General features: G+C 41.2%; 2 protein-coding genes across 2 annotated transcripts; one reads left to right on the forward strand and one right to left on the reverse strand.

Annotated features, from left to right (window-relative positions):
- The first annotated feature begins 244 nt into the window (after nucleotides 1-244).
- dna2 (DNA replication helicase/nuclease 2) lies at nucleotides 245-10566 on the forward strand. The gene is made up of 25 exons (XM_073464899.1): nucleotides 245-588; nucleotides 970-1026; nucleotides 1492-2368; nucleotides 2699-2807; nucleotides 3038-3187; nucleotides 3752-3935; nucleotides 4172-4320; nucleotides 4523-4645; nucleotides 4895-5138; nucleotides 5241-5355; nucleotides 5566-5722; nucleotides 5862-6053; nucleotides 6198-6440; nucleotides 6570-6683; nucleotides 6835-6944; nucleotides 7182-7291; nucleotides 7468-7596; nucleotides 7922-8014; nucleotides 8221-8414; nucleotides 8550-8639; nucleotides 8866-9079; nucleotides 9355-9444; nucleotides 9619-9804; nucleotides 9899-10045; nucleotides 10210-10566. The coding sequence occupies exons 1-25, from the start codon at nucleotides 559-561 to the stop codon at nucleotides 10261-10263; spliced, it is 4161 nt and encodes a 1386-aa protein (XP_073321000.1). The 5' UTR covers nucleotides 245-558; the 3' UTR covers nucleotides 10264-10566.
- Nucleotides 10567-11616: 1050 nt separating this feature from the next.
- On the reverse strand, nucleotides 11617-16249 carry LOC140995018 (phenazine biosynthesis-like domain-containing protein 1). Its single transcript, XM_073464904.1, has 10 exons — nucleotides 16095-16249; nucleotides 15812-15911; nucleotides 14037-14135; nucleotides 13649-13758; nucleotides 13273-13302; nucleotides 13063-13151; nucleotides 12657-12748; nucleotides 12311-12394; nucleotides 12003-12065; nucleotides 11617-11875 (listed from the first exon to the last, which is right to left on the reverse strand). The coding sequence occupies exons 1-10, from the start codon at nucleotides 16176-16178 to the stop codon at nucleotides 11763-11765; spliced, it is 864 nt and encodes a 287-aa protein (XP_073321005.1). The 5' UTR covers nucleotides 16179-16249; the 3' UTR covers nucleotides 11617-11762.
- Nucleotides 16250-16816: the final 567 nt, after the last annotated feature.

Genomic DNA, 16816 nt, shown 5'->3' on the forward strand with positions numbered 1-16816 from the left:
TTTGTTTATTTACACGAACATATTGAGACACTATTGCCACAAAAAGTCAGAACTTATTAAAAAATATACAGAACTTTTTTTTAAAGTTTGTTTTCATTTTGCAATGTATTTGAATTGTTTCATTAAGCATTACTGATGCGCTGAGCGTTCACTTAGTTTTGTCCCTGCTGGGGCTCCGTACAAAACAAAAAAAACAACCGTGTGTTAGCGGAAGTGCGGTGATGTCATTTCCGTTGCGCGAAACTGAAAACTTTGGCGCCGCAGAGCTGCACGAAGATGACGCCAAACATTGAATTAGCGCCGTAGTTTTCACGGAGAACCTACAGTAGGTACGTCTGTCAGAGGAGTCAGTAATCTCCAGGTTGTGGAGATGCGCAGTCGTTCAAAATGAAGCAGAATAAGCTCGGTTCGGGTAGCTGGTTAGCTTTGTTCCGTTAGCTAAAAAGAAAAGGCTAAAATAAACAACTCTTTCACCTCCAGTGGACGAGCTGGCTGTGGGGAACAGGGAGCAAAGGCGCTTAAATTCACACACCAGTCTGTGGTTCAATCAGAGTCACCATGAACAGGACCAAACTGAAGAAAACCAAGGTGAGTTCAGAAGTTCAGCTCTGAAAGTAACGAACCAGCCTCTGATGAGACCGCTGATTGTGTCACCTGTCAGTGTTGATCATGCAGCCTTGTTAGTTTTTTGGATGTCGGAAGCAGAAAGACACGTAATTCATACATTTATGTAAAATCGACACCACGTTTTACACAACTGAGGGTTCAAAGAGATGTAAACATATCTACGTTTTGTTCACGTGTTGTCTGAATGAACACGAACAATGATTTATTAGAGTTAATAACTGACAAATGTTTGACTGAAGTGTCCTTTGTACAGTCTGAGCTGGCAAATGAGTAACATGCTCTCTGACAATTATCTGACACCACTGAAGTGCTTGTTAATGTTTGCTTTGATGTTTCTGTCAGGCACCAGGAGGGCAGAAGAACATCTCCTCCTTCTTTTCCTCTCAAAACCACAAGCAGGTAAATTATTAAGGATTGTATTTTCTTTTGGTCGTTTCTCTCTTTGCAGCTTTTCCTTTTGCTTTTTGTCTTTTTTCACTCAGTTTTTCATTTTAGGGTGACACAATTGTGAGATGATGAATATTTCATTAATGCAGTATCTCCCATGTCTAATTCTTCTGTGCTTTATGTTTTGTTTTGTTTTTGGCAGCACGTTAAACAGCTCCTGAAGTTGCTTTTGCCAATGATGTTACTGTTTAACTCAACATGATTTAATGTTTAGTCTTCTGTTCTTTCCTCACTTGTCCCCCCTTTTTTCTTTTTTTTTAGTTTTTATGTAATTTTAATTTTGTTTCAACTTCTTCTTTAATCTGTATCTAGTGAAGTGCTATTCCTTTTCTCTCTGACTTACATAAACAATATACCAATAATTATTTTAATGTTATGTGTTAAATTTCACATTTGACCCACATGTGTTGCTTTTAGGACTCATCTTCCACAAAATTATCTGTCACTGGCGCAGCACTCCCAAAGACTGAACCTCAGGTCAAATATGGCGAAACCTCAACATTCAGACCACATTCCCCCTTAAAGAGGAGTATCCTCGGGGACCTTGATAACTTCCTGCCCTCGTCGCCGGATCTTCTCCTCGCTGTGCCCGAGACCCCCAAGAGTCAAATCAGGCATGCTTCGTCTCCTTCCTCCAGCCTGGAGAAGCTCAACCAGCTCTCCCCCATCTGCCGTAGCCCCCGATCCAAAGGGCAGAGTGTGCGGAGAGGTATGATCAAGGATGGAGGAAAAACCAAGAGGGAAGAGGGATGTTCTGGCTCCATAAAAAGACTCATCAGCCCTCCTCAAGAGTCGCACAATGCCAAGAAACCAAGAACTATCAATTCACCGGCACGAAGAATAGCACTCAGCCCCACGAGTGTCAACCTGAAAGTTACGAGACCTATGATCGGCCCACTGAAGACACCTCATTTCTCCAGTGACCAGCCAGAGGGTCACAGCAGAGGTACTGAAGTTGTCTCTAATGACAACAAAAACAAAACGACGTCACTGAAGTCTGTTTGGAAGAGAGACACGGAAGAGAGAGATAAAAATGAGAGAGATTCTGGTTTTACTGTGATAACAGAGCAGAAGGCAAATGAGGTTAAAGCCAGTGGAAACCCACACACTCGCCCAGATAACACTCTAACACTAACTGCGCACATGCACAAACCTGTTGCACAAACTACCACACCTGCAATGCAGACAAGTGCAGAGATGGACCTTAACGAGAGACGAGCTACAAGAACAACAGTGACATCATCAAATGGAGACGGAGACAATGTGACATCATCAGATCAGGGGCAAGCTGGAGGTACACTGATACATTTTGATTATAACCAACTTAATGTTTTATAACAAAAGTATTTCCCTCGAACAAAGACAAGATTTCAGCCATTGAGTAATATTAGTCAAAGAAATGGTCAGTTTACCTTTTTGTATAGCCTGATCAATGCACCTGAACATCCTCTAACATATGTAATATTTGAATTTTCAGATTAGTTTTTACGTATGTAAATGAGTCGTCTGTGTGTTCTTCTGTTTGCACGCTCATTTGCCTTGAATTGCCCCTCAAGGGACGAATTAACAATGGAATTTATTCACATCCCTATCTTTGTTACTTTTTCACACACAAAATCTACAGGTATGACGTCAGCGTGTCCTGCGGAGGAGGGGCTGGATGAGAGCTGGTTTACAGACCAGATGGATCATGATGGAGGTCTTGTCACAGAGGAGAAACCCAAAAAACCTCGGTGAGAAATGCGTGAACACTCTGACTTGGACAATGTTGGTGGAGTTAGATTAGGTTTGGTGACAATAAATTAGCTCATGTCAGTAAAAGAGGGAGCAAATGAAGAAGAAGTGAGAGTACATGACACATTGGGAGAATACGTAGGTGGGTTTTTTAAAAAAGTTTTTAAAAATGATACATGGCAGATGATTGAAAAAACATATCTGATATAAGTCCTCTCTGTTCCAACAGGAAGGTGCCAGATAATGTAATCCTTTCTGGAGGCAGAAACAACCGCTACTGGGTGTTAGACGTGGAGGAGAGGCCTGGACACAAAACTCTGACGCTCACATGCTCCAAGTCTCTACATCCAACTGAGACGTGTCTGCTGAAGGATGGATGGTAATGCTGTGTGTTCGGGTCGGCTGCTGTTCATTTCCTCATTTTCACTATAACCTTACATCATATTTTCCCCTTCAGTACCCAGATGCAGCACGGATTTGTGAATGTAACGCTGACTTTTGGACTTCAGGAGGGCTGCAACTAACGATTATTTAAATTTTTGACTAATCTATTGATTATTTACTCGGTTCATTTCTCTGATAAGCTAACTCATCCAACATCCAACATCAACTACTAAAATAGTTTGTTAATAATTTAATAGACAATTATCGATTCAATTCTAAACTATAGTATGTACAGTATTGGTACAAATACTCATTTCCAGTTAACTCACTATTTTTTATTTATTTATTTATTTTTCTCTTAATAATAAAACATTTGATTTGAAGGCTTAGGTGTCAATAAGCCACACAAAATCCAGTATTTTAAGTTAAGGTTTTTTATCACAGCGTTTGGAGAAACACATTATGAATGAGCTGCCGTCCATTTTTTGGTGTGTCTTTGCTTCAGGTCCCCATTATGCATGTGTGTGCCTCTCTAAAACAGTCTTCCTTTCCTTTCTAGGGAGATGACGCCTGTTCGTCGAGGTGATGTGGTGCATCTGGAGGGCCACCCTGAAGGTGCATCCTGGGTAGTGGACAGGGAGCATGGCTTTCTGGTTTTACTACCCGACAGCCTCATCTCTGGTACCAGCATCTCGAGCTCCATCCGCTGCATGAGGCGTGCAGTACTGGGAGACATGTTTAAGGTAAAAGGCTTCACTAATACCATTATTATCCCTACCTGTCCTTTTATGTTGGTTGGTTGTTTTGTTGACTCTTTCACAGAGGTTTCGCTTTCAATGATCTTTTAGGCCAAAGTTTGATGTTGGCGCCTTCAGTTACATTATATTGTGCAGCTTTCATCTTATTTGAAATACACATACTTCAATAACACAGTGCTACTTTCTTTATCTTCTTATTCTTTCTGTTTGCCATGATGCAGAGTTTTGATGGTGGCTCCAAGCAAATGCTGAACGGTACCATGGTCCATGAAGTCTTCCAGAGGGCTGCTACAGCTAAAGACTTTTCTTTGGAGACGCTGTCCAAGCTGGCTGACCAGGCCCTGCACAGTCCTCAGTACCTGGGGGACATGTAAGTGGTTAGATTATACTCTGCAGGGTGCTGCAGACCTTATCCTTTCTGTAATGATTGAATTCACGGTTGTTCAGAACAGAGCACATGAATCAAAACATAAAGAAACAGCCGGGATGTGGTGAACAGTTTTTCACTTGATATTTGTGTGCGTATTGTTTGTCTTGTTCATTATGTTTGTGTTTTATTCATGTGTCTCTAGGTACAGTTTGGGTGTAACCCAGGAAGAGATGAAGCAGGAACTACACGATTATCTGCCCTCACTGGAACATTGGGCGAAAGAATACCTGAGCTCCCCAACACCGAAAGCCATCAGCCTCAAAATGTACACACACACACACACACACACACTCACACACACACACAAACACAGAGCGCTATGGATTTTTTAACAAAACTTTATTAGCTCTGCAGGAGTCTATCTGATTGATTTGTGCCTATTAATCAGTGTAATCAATGTCACAAGTGTCAAAAGTAAGACTTGTGATACTGAGGATGTTCCTACAAAGTTTACTCAGTTTAAAATGTAATTGTAATTGATTATATGTTATCTGCGTCTGTCTCCACGACTCAGCCCTAACAGCAGAGCTCCGAGCAGGTGTCAGGACTCGGCAACTGTTGTCACGGTTACAGAGCTGGCAGACATAGAAGAGAACGTGTGGTCACCGAGATTTGGTCTGAAAGGGAAAATCGATGTGACAGCGCGTATTCGAATCCAAAGACCACGAAACGGAAGTCACAGAACCTCGGAGGAGAAAACCGTCCCCCTGGAGCTGAAAACTGGAAAGGAGTCGAACTCTATAGAGCATCGCAGTCAGGTAGGTGGACCACAGGATGGTCAACTAGGTAGATTATCGGCACATTTAATCACACAGCTATGGTTTCAAGATGTCTGTTTACATGTGATTTTCTGTGTATAGGTGATTCTTTACACTCTGATGAGCTTGGAGAGATACAACCCGGAAGCTGGCTTCTTGCTTTACCTCAAGACTGGCAACTTGCACCCTGTAGTGGCCAGCCACATGGACCGCAGAGGTACAGTTTACCTACAACAACTGTGATTAATCATATAAAAATATTGCTTTTCTTTAATCATAAGATTTAAATGGGTTTGTAAAGAACTTGATGATCCCACTGTACTTGCATTGTGCAGTGAAACGTTAGAAGAAGAGTCTTGTCTTCCAGGCCTTCCACAGCAGCCTCACCTTCATCACCTTTTTTTGCTAACCTCTATGTTTATCTCAGAGCTGCTGAAGCTGAGGAACACCTTGGTTCATCACATTCACAACTGTGTGGAGAAAGAGGCGGAGCGGAGCCGTTTGTCTCGACTTCCTGACATCCTGACCGACAGACAAACGTGCCAGTATTGTCCTCAGAGAAGAAACTGTGCTTTATATGAAAGGTAAACTTTTAGAACTAATTTTGCAGCCATGGAAATCTTGAGCCTTAGTACCATTCACTACTTAACTAGTTAATGGTTGTTGTGTCTATCTTGTCCTCTTTTCTTACTACTTCCTGCTTATTGTCCCTTTTTCCTCCAGGGCTGTGGATGGCAGCTCTGAGAATGTCTCCGAGGATGTTGTGCGTGACTTCCTGCAGCAGGAAACGGGTCACCTGCTCCCGCCACACCTGAGCTATTTTTCCCATTGGCTGCTGCTCTGCTTCCTTGAGGCATCCACCATGGAGGCCAAGAATGGTCGAAAGCGTGTGTGGCTTCAGACGGTAGAGGAGAGGTACGACGTGTAAACACTAGTCATCTTTGGCCTTCACTGAATGTTCCGTTGTGAGCCACTATGAAACACTCAGTGAAGTCAGATCCATAATGGGATATAAAAACTGTATGAAACACTTGACTGAACTCTGACCTGTTTTCCTAGTGAGAAGAATGGCAGCTGTGTGGGGAATGTGCAGCTCAGTGGCCCAGTGATGGTGCAGTCTGAAGGGGTTTTCCTCCATCGTTTCCAGCGAAACAGTGCAGTGCCACAGAAGGGTTTGGCCACCAGCGGTTTGGCCAGCAGGGATCGCATCGTTGTTAGTGACCAGGAAGGTCGTCTGGTTGGTTTGGCAACCGGTTACCTGTGCGAGGTCAGCAGGACAACGATCAGCTGTACTCTGGACAGGTGAGAAGGAGCTTATGTACATGTGCTGTCTGAAGCGTTTTAACCAAAGGACAACTGAAGGACAGCTGGTGCTCAGTTGATGTCACTAACCTGATTTACAGCTGTTTTGTTGTTTCATGTGTTTTACAGAGACCTGTCCAAGTTCAGTGGTGTGCTGTTTCGATTGGACGGTGATGAAGGTGTGGTGGGCCTCAGCACCCACCTCACCAATCTCTCCAGACTGATGGAGAACTGTCAGGGCAGGTAGGTGCAGGGAAATTCAATATTATGCTATGTGACAGTTTAAACAATACCCTCACTACCCTTTCTCTGTTTGTGAAATAACACATCTAACTTTTTCCTGGAAAATTTGGGTGTTAAGTGTGTTAATTAATAAAAATGTCTGTCCGTGCAGTGACCGTCTGAGGGAGCTGGTTGTTGACCTTCGTCCTCCAGAGTTTATTTTTAACCTCAGTTCTGTTCTGCCAAGAGAGGCCAAGGACACAGTGGCCAACATCCTCAAAGGTGACAAAGCCGCTCCGCTCTGGTCTTCTTGTTTACTTTCTGTTGTCCTTCTCTTGTATTGATTTAAGCATGAAACCTGTTGTTGTTGCTCATTTGTGACACCATTCCCCACAGTAAATGAAAGGAGAACTTATTTGAATATAGAGAACCTTCCACAACTTTTTTTTCCCTACATGGAGACCTCTCATCACAGAATTCCTGTTTGGTCAGTTCAAGCATGTGTGTCGGTGTGTTCAGGTCTCAACAAACCCCAGAAGCAGGCTATGAAGAAGGTGTTGTTATCTAAAGACTACACACTGATTGTTGGCATGCCAGGCACAGGCAAAACTACAACCATCTGCACCCTGGTAAACTCCTCACCATCATCTATAAACGTTATCTGAACCGTAAATCGACATCCTCTACTCCACAGTGAGACCAGAGCTCTAACCCTCTCCTTCACCTTTCTCTTATTTCCCTCAAATGGCACCCTCTACCTCTTCTCTCCTTTTCGTCTTTGTCTCTACCTCACTTTTTCTTCCAGGTTCGCATCCTTCATGCTTGTGGGTTCAGTGTGTTGCTGACCAGCTATACCCACTCTGCTGTTGACAACATCCTGCTGAAGCTGAAGCGTTTCCGGGTCGGGTTTCTGCGTCTTGGGCAGGGACAGAAGGTCTGTAGTCTGTTAGTCAATGTGAAAAATACAGTAAAGTCATTAAGTCTTTACTACCCAATTTTCTTCCATAAAAACAAATATAAATTGTCTTTTTGTAGATGTATCGGTATTCACTATCGGATATTATTAAAGTTATCCAGTATTGTGTCAAATTATGAACATTTGGGGAATGGAATAATCTGTGTTTGTGAATTACTGGAAGGAACAGTTCACCAAAAAATGAAAATTTTTAAAAACCCAAAAGTCTAGACTTTTTGTTTTAACCCCTTACAGTGTCCCCCGTCTGACATGCTCTGAGTTCTGTCATGTTTTTTCCCTCCAGGTTCATCCAGACATCCTGCCTTACACAGAGGAAAGCATGAGGAAGAAGGGAGTTCACACGCTGTCAGAGCTGGAGCAACTTTACAATAAGGAGGTTAGATTGTCTAATATTAAAATCATAACAACTTCTAAATTGATGGATTTATACACACTGAAATCAGCATTGTTTTTTTGTATTTTGAGAATATTTAACATCTGATCTCAATATTTTCCTACTTCTATTGATTTCACTTGCACATGTTATAACCTAAGTAAATGAGAAAACGTCTTACCATTTAATATCGATCTGCCTCTGTCTAGCTGGTAGTGGCAACCACCTGTATGGGCATCAAGCATCCCATTTTCACACGTCGCCGGTTCGATTTCTGCATCGTGGACGAAGCTTCACAGATCAGCCAGCCTATCTGTATGGGACCACTGTTCTATGCCAAGAAATTTGTCCTGGTTGGAGATCACCAGCAACTGCCACCAATAGTACAAAACCATGAAGCTAGGTAAAGGGTGTGTTTGTGTGTGTGGATGAGGTGTGTTGAGGGGAAAACACAAAATAGCTTCAACTACACTTATTATAGCTAATCATCTTCATGAGAGTAAAACAGTTTTTAATGTCTTTCTCTTTTTTTCTCCAGGTCACTTGGAATGGACGAAAGTCTATTTAAGAGATTGGAGCTCCACAGTGAAGCAGTGGTCCAACTCAATGTACAGTACAGGATGAATAGGTAAACCAAGTCAGATCAAGATCTTTGGTCACAAGGCGAAGGTGCTCATACTGTTTTTGTCCATAGGGGCCGCCAAAACTAACACAAATTGAAAGTTCCTTGTAGCAGCTTTAAGAGAACATTATTCCATTTACATGACGACTCCATAACAGCGTGGTGAAAGTCATTTGGACAATCAAAAGGTTTCTCACTCCATAACAAATTGTGTGTGCTGTGTGTTTTTCAGGCAGATAATGTCTCTCAGTAACTCCCTGATGTACGAGGGCCGGCTGGAGTGCGGATCAGAGAGGACGGCCACAGCCCTACTCAGCCTGCCCTTTCTGATTTCTGTGCAGTCGGAGCTCAGTTCCTACTCCAAGACTGAACCTCAGCATGACTTGGCTTGGATACAGACCACATTGTTGCCTAGCAACCCTGTTTGCTTCCTTGATTGCTCAATGGTTGGTATAATATATATAGTGCACTTGAAGCAGTAGTTTTTGAACTGTGCTGAGGTAGAAAAGATGTTGGTGTTTGACTGGAAAATGAAAATGTGTATGAAGAATCTGGTTAGCTTTAATCATTAAGCTTCTGAGGTAAACAAGCAATACTTAAGCAATAAGTAAATTTTCTGCAGTGTTCAGATTAGTTCCATTACATTAGCCAAAAAGTTGAATACCAATGTTTTGTGCTTTAAAAGGTTTTACATGTTGTTTCTCTCCACTGCTTCCTTTAGGTGCCAGCACTGGAGTCTGTGGAGCAGGGAGGAGTAAGCAATCACACCGAGGCTGCTCTCATTCACAAGCTGCTCTCACTGCTGATAAAGGTACATCAGTAGCCCAATTTATAATCAAGCATTTATGGCACGAAAACACTTGATCTGAAATGTCCTGACTATTTCTTGAAGTGTTTTTAACATGGTGAAAAATGTGTTAAAATAGAGGAATAATCGATGTTTCTTATTTTTTGTAGTAACCCCTTCTTACTCTTCTTCATTCAGGCAGGGTGTAAGCCCAGTGATATAGGCGTTATCGCCCCCTACAGACAGCAGTTAAAGAGTATCTCTGCTCTGCTGCAGTCCTCTGCGTTCACCGGTGTGGAGGTGAATACAGTGGACAGATACCAGGGACGGGACAAAAGTCTCATTATTCTTTCTTTCGTCAGGAGCACTGCAGAGGAAGGAAATGTAAGTGTTTCTCTTCCCCATCTCATATTTTCAAACTCTTCTTTCCCCTCTCTCTGTTTACAAATCTGATTCTCTGCTGCTTCTCCATTAATAGTTAGGAGAGCTGTTGAAGGATTGGCGTCGCCTGAATGTGGCCATTACCAGGGCTAAACACAAGCTGCTGATGGTGGGCTCAGCCACGACGCTCCGACGCTACGCACCTGTGGAGAAACTACTCAACCATCTCCAGCAAGAGAACATGATATCCTTTCAATGCATTCTAACACTTGATGCTACCACTAAACATTTCTTCTTTGCAGTACAAATTCTGGCACTCTTTAATGGTAGCACTGTGAGCATTGTTTCTAGTCATTTTCACGTATTCAGTGTCTACAAAGTATTTTTTTTCCTGAACCCTAACTTTACATTATCCAGCTCCCGCCAGCTGCCCACAAGGCCTTACCAAGCATTCCCCTGTGATAGAAAGCTGGAGACATGGAGGTGTTTGAGGTCACCTGTCATCGTGTCAACAGGACAGAGACTGACTGCTGATCTGCAGAGCACTGGATGATAAGTCCGGTCCATCTTTGGAAAAAATAATTCTGCTAAAAGTATCCCAGACAGTGACCGTCACTGTCAGCTAAGCTCCATATGCAAATATTTCGTACCACTATGGTTAAACATTGAAAGTTTTATGATAGAATAATTTTACTGTCTTCATTATGCAAAGCGCTTAGAAAAAGAGGTGACTTTGTACTATTAAAATTTGAATATTGAAACGCATGCAACGGTCCACATCTTTTCCTGTTGCCACAATGTTTGTAGATGAAAAGTTTCTAACAATTCATAATGACAAATGAAGCAAAACCTCATCAACTTAATCTCCAAATGCTTCTCACTCAAATGTATCAATAGTTGACATCTATGCTGTGAAACAAGGTACTGAGAGACTGAACATCTAAAAGCTAGACGATGGTCTTACAGTTAAAATGTGTACAACTGACACTGATGGATTATGGTACTGAGCATTCAACCTCAATTTAGAGTGCTCACTATTCATCAACCGATATTTTTGATCAAATACCTCATTACACTGGAACAACATTTAACTAAGCCTTTACACACACAACAGAATCATTAGTAATGTGAATGTAGGGAGTTATTTATCATTCATGTCACTCAGCTGCAACAGTCAGATAAGCTCTGAAATTCAGTCAACTGAATTGCAGTCTTAAAGATGGAAAAACTACAGGACTTGAATTCAATCTGTGAATAGATGGTACTGGCCTACAACCGTAAAGAAACTGAGACAACAAACTGGTATTTTAATAATTTGTTTCTCTTTTAAAAATGTTGAGTTTTTGAGTAAATTCCTTTGTGTACGGCAGAACAGATGAGCAGATGTAAATCTGTACGGAGACAGACTTTTAACAGAAAACTACCAGATAAAACTGTAGGAAATTGCAGGAAACCACATCTTAGAAAGAAATGTATTCTGCTCAGACCATTTTACCAATGCAATCTGAAACTATTGAACTGTGATGATTTATGTGCTGTTTAACTTGCTGTGATCAGAGCATGTCAGATAACATCCAAGCCACCAGGCTGCTCACTGTGATTCTACTTTTAATCTGTTTGACTTGAAACACAACCTGAGTTTTTGTTTTTGTTCTGTAATGTGTTTGGTTTTTACGTATTTAAAATTGTGATTTTTGCTTTTGTGTTATATGAATAAATATTACAAACACTATCAAAGTGTGAGGTGATCTTTTAATCCCGCAGTATGTGAGCATGCTAAGAGATGTTTCAGTATTAGATTGACCAGTCTGGACAAAAGTCTGCTTTGTTTTTTTTTATTTAAAAACCAGCAAAAAAAAACATTTTATAATCAAAAAGTACATATCCTGCATTTGCTCTCTGTTCTCTACACCATGACTGTCCCAATGTCCCCAACCCTGTTTGCTTGCATGTTCCTGTGGCTACAGTGTGATTCTTCCCTGCAGTACAGTGACAGTCTGTCCAGCTATGTTGATTCTTCCATCATCTCTCACTTCTAGTTTCAGCTCCCCACCTCGCTTGGAGCACTGGTAAGCTGCAGAAACAAACACAGGTGATTATATGAGTCGGTATGGTTCAAGTTAGTACTAATGGACTAACACCTGGCATCACATTAAGACATATTTTTTCAAATCAAATTTGTAAGTAGTTACATGAATTACCAAGCAGTTTCTTCTTTCCTAATTTCTTAGACCAGTAGCTACCCAGCACGGTGTGGGCAGAACCTGCAAGGACAGAAAAGACGAGAGTTTTACATTTCACAGGACACATTGAACACTTAACTTTTTACTAGTACTCGATGTCTGACACTGGGGTTGTTCTTGTATTTTCTCCAGTACCTGTTGCTTCTATGCAAATGTGTAAAATTTATCAGAAAGTACTCTACACAACTTTGCAATTCGAGCCATTTGCAGGTTGATGGAAACACAGACTGTAACCTGACAAACATGTTGTGTAGTAGTAGTATTACCAGTGACAGGATCCTCAGGGATGCCATTCCATGGAGCAAAGTATCTAGAGTAGAAGTCATATCCTGGCTGGCAGCCTGGAGATCCTTTTGGTAGATATGAAAGGACATTTTGAAAGGCTTTTAGTTTTCATACACGGCAGGAGCCTCATTTATAACTAGAGTGGCACTAAGTAGAGAGCATACCTCCACCAGCCACCAAAATACACCTGATTTTTTTCATCAAGATCTGTGCTTTACTCCTGAGAAATTAACCAAAATGGAGAAAGCGAAAAAAAATTCCTGGATCCAGCCCTTTACTCATATCCAACCCAAAAGTTAAATGGGTCAGTTTTTCAGCTCTTGTTACCTTTCATGGTGAGGATGAGTCCCTTGACTCTTCCGCTCCTCTCACTGTTCAGAAGAACAGCAGGGTCGACCTTCAGACTGGTTAGCACCGACCTGGAGAAAAGACGGACACATGCAGGACTTCATCAGAGTCACAAACAAACGTGTGTAGACAAGTAGTAAGAAGTAAGAGATTCGAAGATGACGCAGAGACATAGAGATCAGTGGTTATAATTTTTCTGTTTTACGGGGATATAATTAAGTAAACAGCTCATTCATAGGAATAGTTGAATTGTGTGTGTGTGTGTGTGTGTGTGTGTGTGTGTGTGTGTGTGTGTGTGTGTGTGTGTGTGTGTGTGTGTGCGTGCGCGCGCGTGCGTGCGTGCGTGCGTGCGCGCGTGCGCGCGCGCGCGCGTGCGCCTTCTAACCTGTCACAGCTGTCTGCCAGTCGAACCAGCAGTTTCTTAGTGCTGGAGCTCAGATAAACATCCTGGACCGGGTGGTTTCCAACTGCAGCCTGTGTCACACAAAACCCAAGAATGTAATCCCAATCACACACTATACATACAGTACAGAGGGCTTCAAAACACGCACTCACTGTGAGGGAATGTGTCTGCCGTAAAACCTGTCTTACTGACCTTGATGATGTCTCTGAACTCATTGGGATCCTGAGAAAAGGGGTTTCGGAAAAACAAAAAGCTGTTAGAGTTATAGCATTTTGTAGTTTTTTGAAATACTTTACAAAGTTACTGAAAAACTTCCTTTTGGAAGGTCTTGCATCTTGCAGTGCTGATGCTAATCCAGCTCCAGCAGACTCTCAATAGACTATGACAGAAAAAGGGTTTTGTTTTCATACCTTACAGCCCTGCTGATCCACACAATGTATCCCTCACTTCTTGACATAACTACACATTTAGAGACAAATAATTGAAACTATAATAGCAGTAAATGTGGGCCAGGTTTGCCTGGTGCTGTGACACTATCCTGATGTGTTTATCTGACCACATACTGTACCTGCTCGGTGGGCGGGTTGAGGGGAAAGTCCATGACGTACTCTTCCCCCTGCTGGGTGACAGTCAGATCTCCACTCCGTGTCTCAAACACCAGAACGGGATTCACGTTCTCTAACAAACATAACATATACACATAGAAGATAATGCTCACAGACTAGCTGATGAACTAGGCTGACTGTGTTTGCATGTTACTGATTAATGTCGGTGTACTGATTAACAATGCATTATCCTTTCTTGTATTTAGCTGCACTTTAACATGGAGGAGGTTTTGTTAAGTAAACTACAAATACAAAAGTATTTGACAATGGATTTTCTGTGTGTGTCAAGCCAATACTTTGACCTTGATGTGCTGCTGCTGCGTGTTTGTGTATGTTTGTTTTGTGTCTTACTCATATACTGGAAGAGCACTGCTGCAGAGGCCAGAGTGGCATGACCGCACAGATTCACTTCATTGGTTGGTGTAAACCATCGAAGACGGAACCTTGATCCTGGTAATCACATCATATCGTCAGAAAACACACAGAAATCAATCAAAAAAATGTTTGCGTCACAATTAGCCAAATTTTTCTCTGTAATGTTTTAAGAGTTACATTGACTTAAGGCTGTAAAATACTCATTCTAATTCAGGGAGGATGTTTATACCAAAAGACTAATGTCATGCAAAGTTAGAATCTATTTAGTTTATTCAGTTACATTACTTTCATAACTAGAATGGCGCTCAGTGGAGAGCATACCTCCGCCAAGGCCCAACAGTCCCCTTTTGATCCAGTATCAAATTAAACATACTTAAATCTGCTAGATCTGTATTTTTATTTGGATCTGCATGAAATTATAATCACTCATAGATAACAGCCACCTAAAAACACCAGATTTCCATGCATTATTCCATGCAAAATTAACAAAAATGTCAAAAAACGGCATATCATAAAAAATCCTGGATCTGTCTCTTTATCTGGATCTACACAAAAATGTAATGGGGTCTGTTCTGGGTTGAGAGCCATCCTTCATCCAAGTTAAGTTAACTTTTCTTTAACAGGGTTATTAGCAGGATTATTGCATGTAAGCTGTTGAATAGCCTGTGACTGTACTCTGCTCGAGGTACATATACAGTATGGTGACATGTTTGCATTCTTAAGCTGTGTGAAAATAACAGTGACATTCCTCTCTGCGGTATAAACACTGAGGTACTGCACTCTGCATTTTTAACTGTGACAGCCCAATGCTTTGTTTTTCCCCATTCCCAACAATGAGAGTCTTATGTGTGTGTTTGTTACCTGTCAGACTGCTGAGGACAGGTATTTCTGTTTTCTGTTCATGCACACACAAGAACACATAGAGGCACCCTGCCCTCATTTCACTGCACAGAGGGTCGCGGCAGTCTTTTTTTATGTCTCTGACAATGTCTGACTTCTACCTTTGCTCTCTGTAGCCACTTTATTGGCTGCAATGATGAACATGTGTAATAGATCAAAATATCTGCTCACATCAGTGGTATTAGTTAATTCAGATTGTCTGTTTGTTTCTCATCAGTGCACCTGGATTTTCCAAACAGATCTGACAGTGAAGCGATAAGTGAAGGTTGTTCAGATACAACCTGAACTTCGCTCTGGAGGTAAAACTGTTTTTGTTTTGTTTTTTCAAAAATCCTGTATCTGCTTTGCTTTATGTTCTGTACTCAAAGCTACGCATTATGTGAAGTTATGCTCTCATGTAGCATATTTTATGTTGTATTATTGGAACATGTACATTGCCATAAAATTAACTGTGCTCATAGGACACTGTTAGATTTGTCGACAATATGTCTTTGGGTTAAGCTGCTGTAAAATTTGATTCAGACATTGACAACAGAGTTTGAACTCAAACTACTCAAAATGTGTAATCGTGCATATTGCTAAATGTTTGCAAATAACCATGAAATAAACTTTGGAAATCTCTGCCTAGTAAAATCATAGGATGTAGTGATGTTATGGTTTGTCATGTAACATAATAATGTCTTTATTCTTACGTCTCTATAGTTCGGAAGATCCACTGAATTGCTTTAAACAGTTTTATCCCCACTCAACAGCCTCATTACCAACACGTAAGGTTGTATACAGATAGGTTAATTATTGTATGGCCATGATCAGTAATAATTGATGCAGTGGTGTACAGTATATGCTCTGACCTGTGGTAAAATCATCAGAGGGGTTGATCCTGGTGAAGAAAGCTGTCTCAGACAGGTTCATCTCTGTTGCAATCTTCTGATACAAGTCATCAGTCAGCTCCTGTAGAAACATCAAACATGCACAGAACACAAATATATTGTGCAGTGATATGTGAGCTATTAAACATTTATATATATATATAAAAAAATAAGTGTGATCATTGAACAAACAACATAATTTAGAAGCAGCAAGTCAAAGTGCCTTTATCTGTCTCAGTGTTACATTTTGTAAAGCCTTACTCACATGCATCAGTGGACAAATTGCCGCTGGATTTCCCTTGAAAGGTAAATTGGTGAAGGCATCTAGCGTGAATACTGGAATCTCCATTATGGTGAGGTTAAAAGTGAGAATGTCTCCAGAGAGGACTGTGGTGACAGACGTCCCGCTGCTGTCGGTGGACTTTGCATCCTGTCTGTTTGGTTTCACCAGGCGCCCCTTAAGCGCCACCTTTTCATTGTCAGGGTTTTTCAATCTACTGTACGTAGTCAAATGTTCATTTTGAGGTCGGATATTGGATATATATAGCTTGGATTTCAACCTGTGACACACATCTGACTAATAAACCAGCGGGACCAATGCACACTGTCTCATTTATATCCTCAGCATGTTTTATTCACAGTGCACCTTGACCTGTAGGATTCAAAGCGCTCAGTCAGTCTCCAACAAAGAATGTTTTGAATCAGTAATAACACAATTACACACAGTTAATTAACACATATCAACACATGTCATCACATATTCAGGGAGTTCCTTGGACATAAAGTCAAGCAACTGTACAATAAAGTTAATAAAAATACTTTTCATTTAACAAAAATTAACGTGTTTGCACTCTTCTTCTCATACCCCCTCGTGTTCTAACAGTTTTAATCATTACTATTATTGTTAATTAAAAGTATTACTGTCGTTATTAAAAAGATAAGCGGGCACAAACGTCATCTTCTTCTGATGTGTTCCAAGTCTCGCGA

This window comes from Pagrus major, chromosome 4, assembly GCF_040436345.1.
Source record: "Pagrus major chromosome 4, Pma_NU_1.0".
In the NCBI taxonomy this organism is placed as follows: Eukaryota; Metazoa; Chordata; class Actinopteri; order Spariformes; family Sparidae; genus Pagrus; species Pagrus major.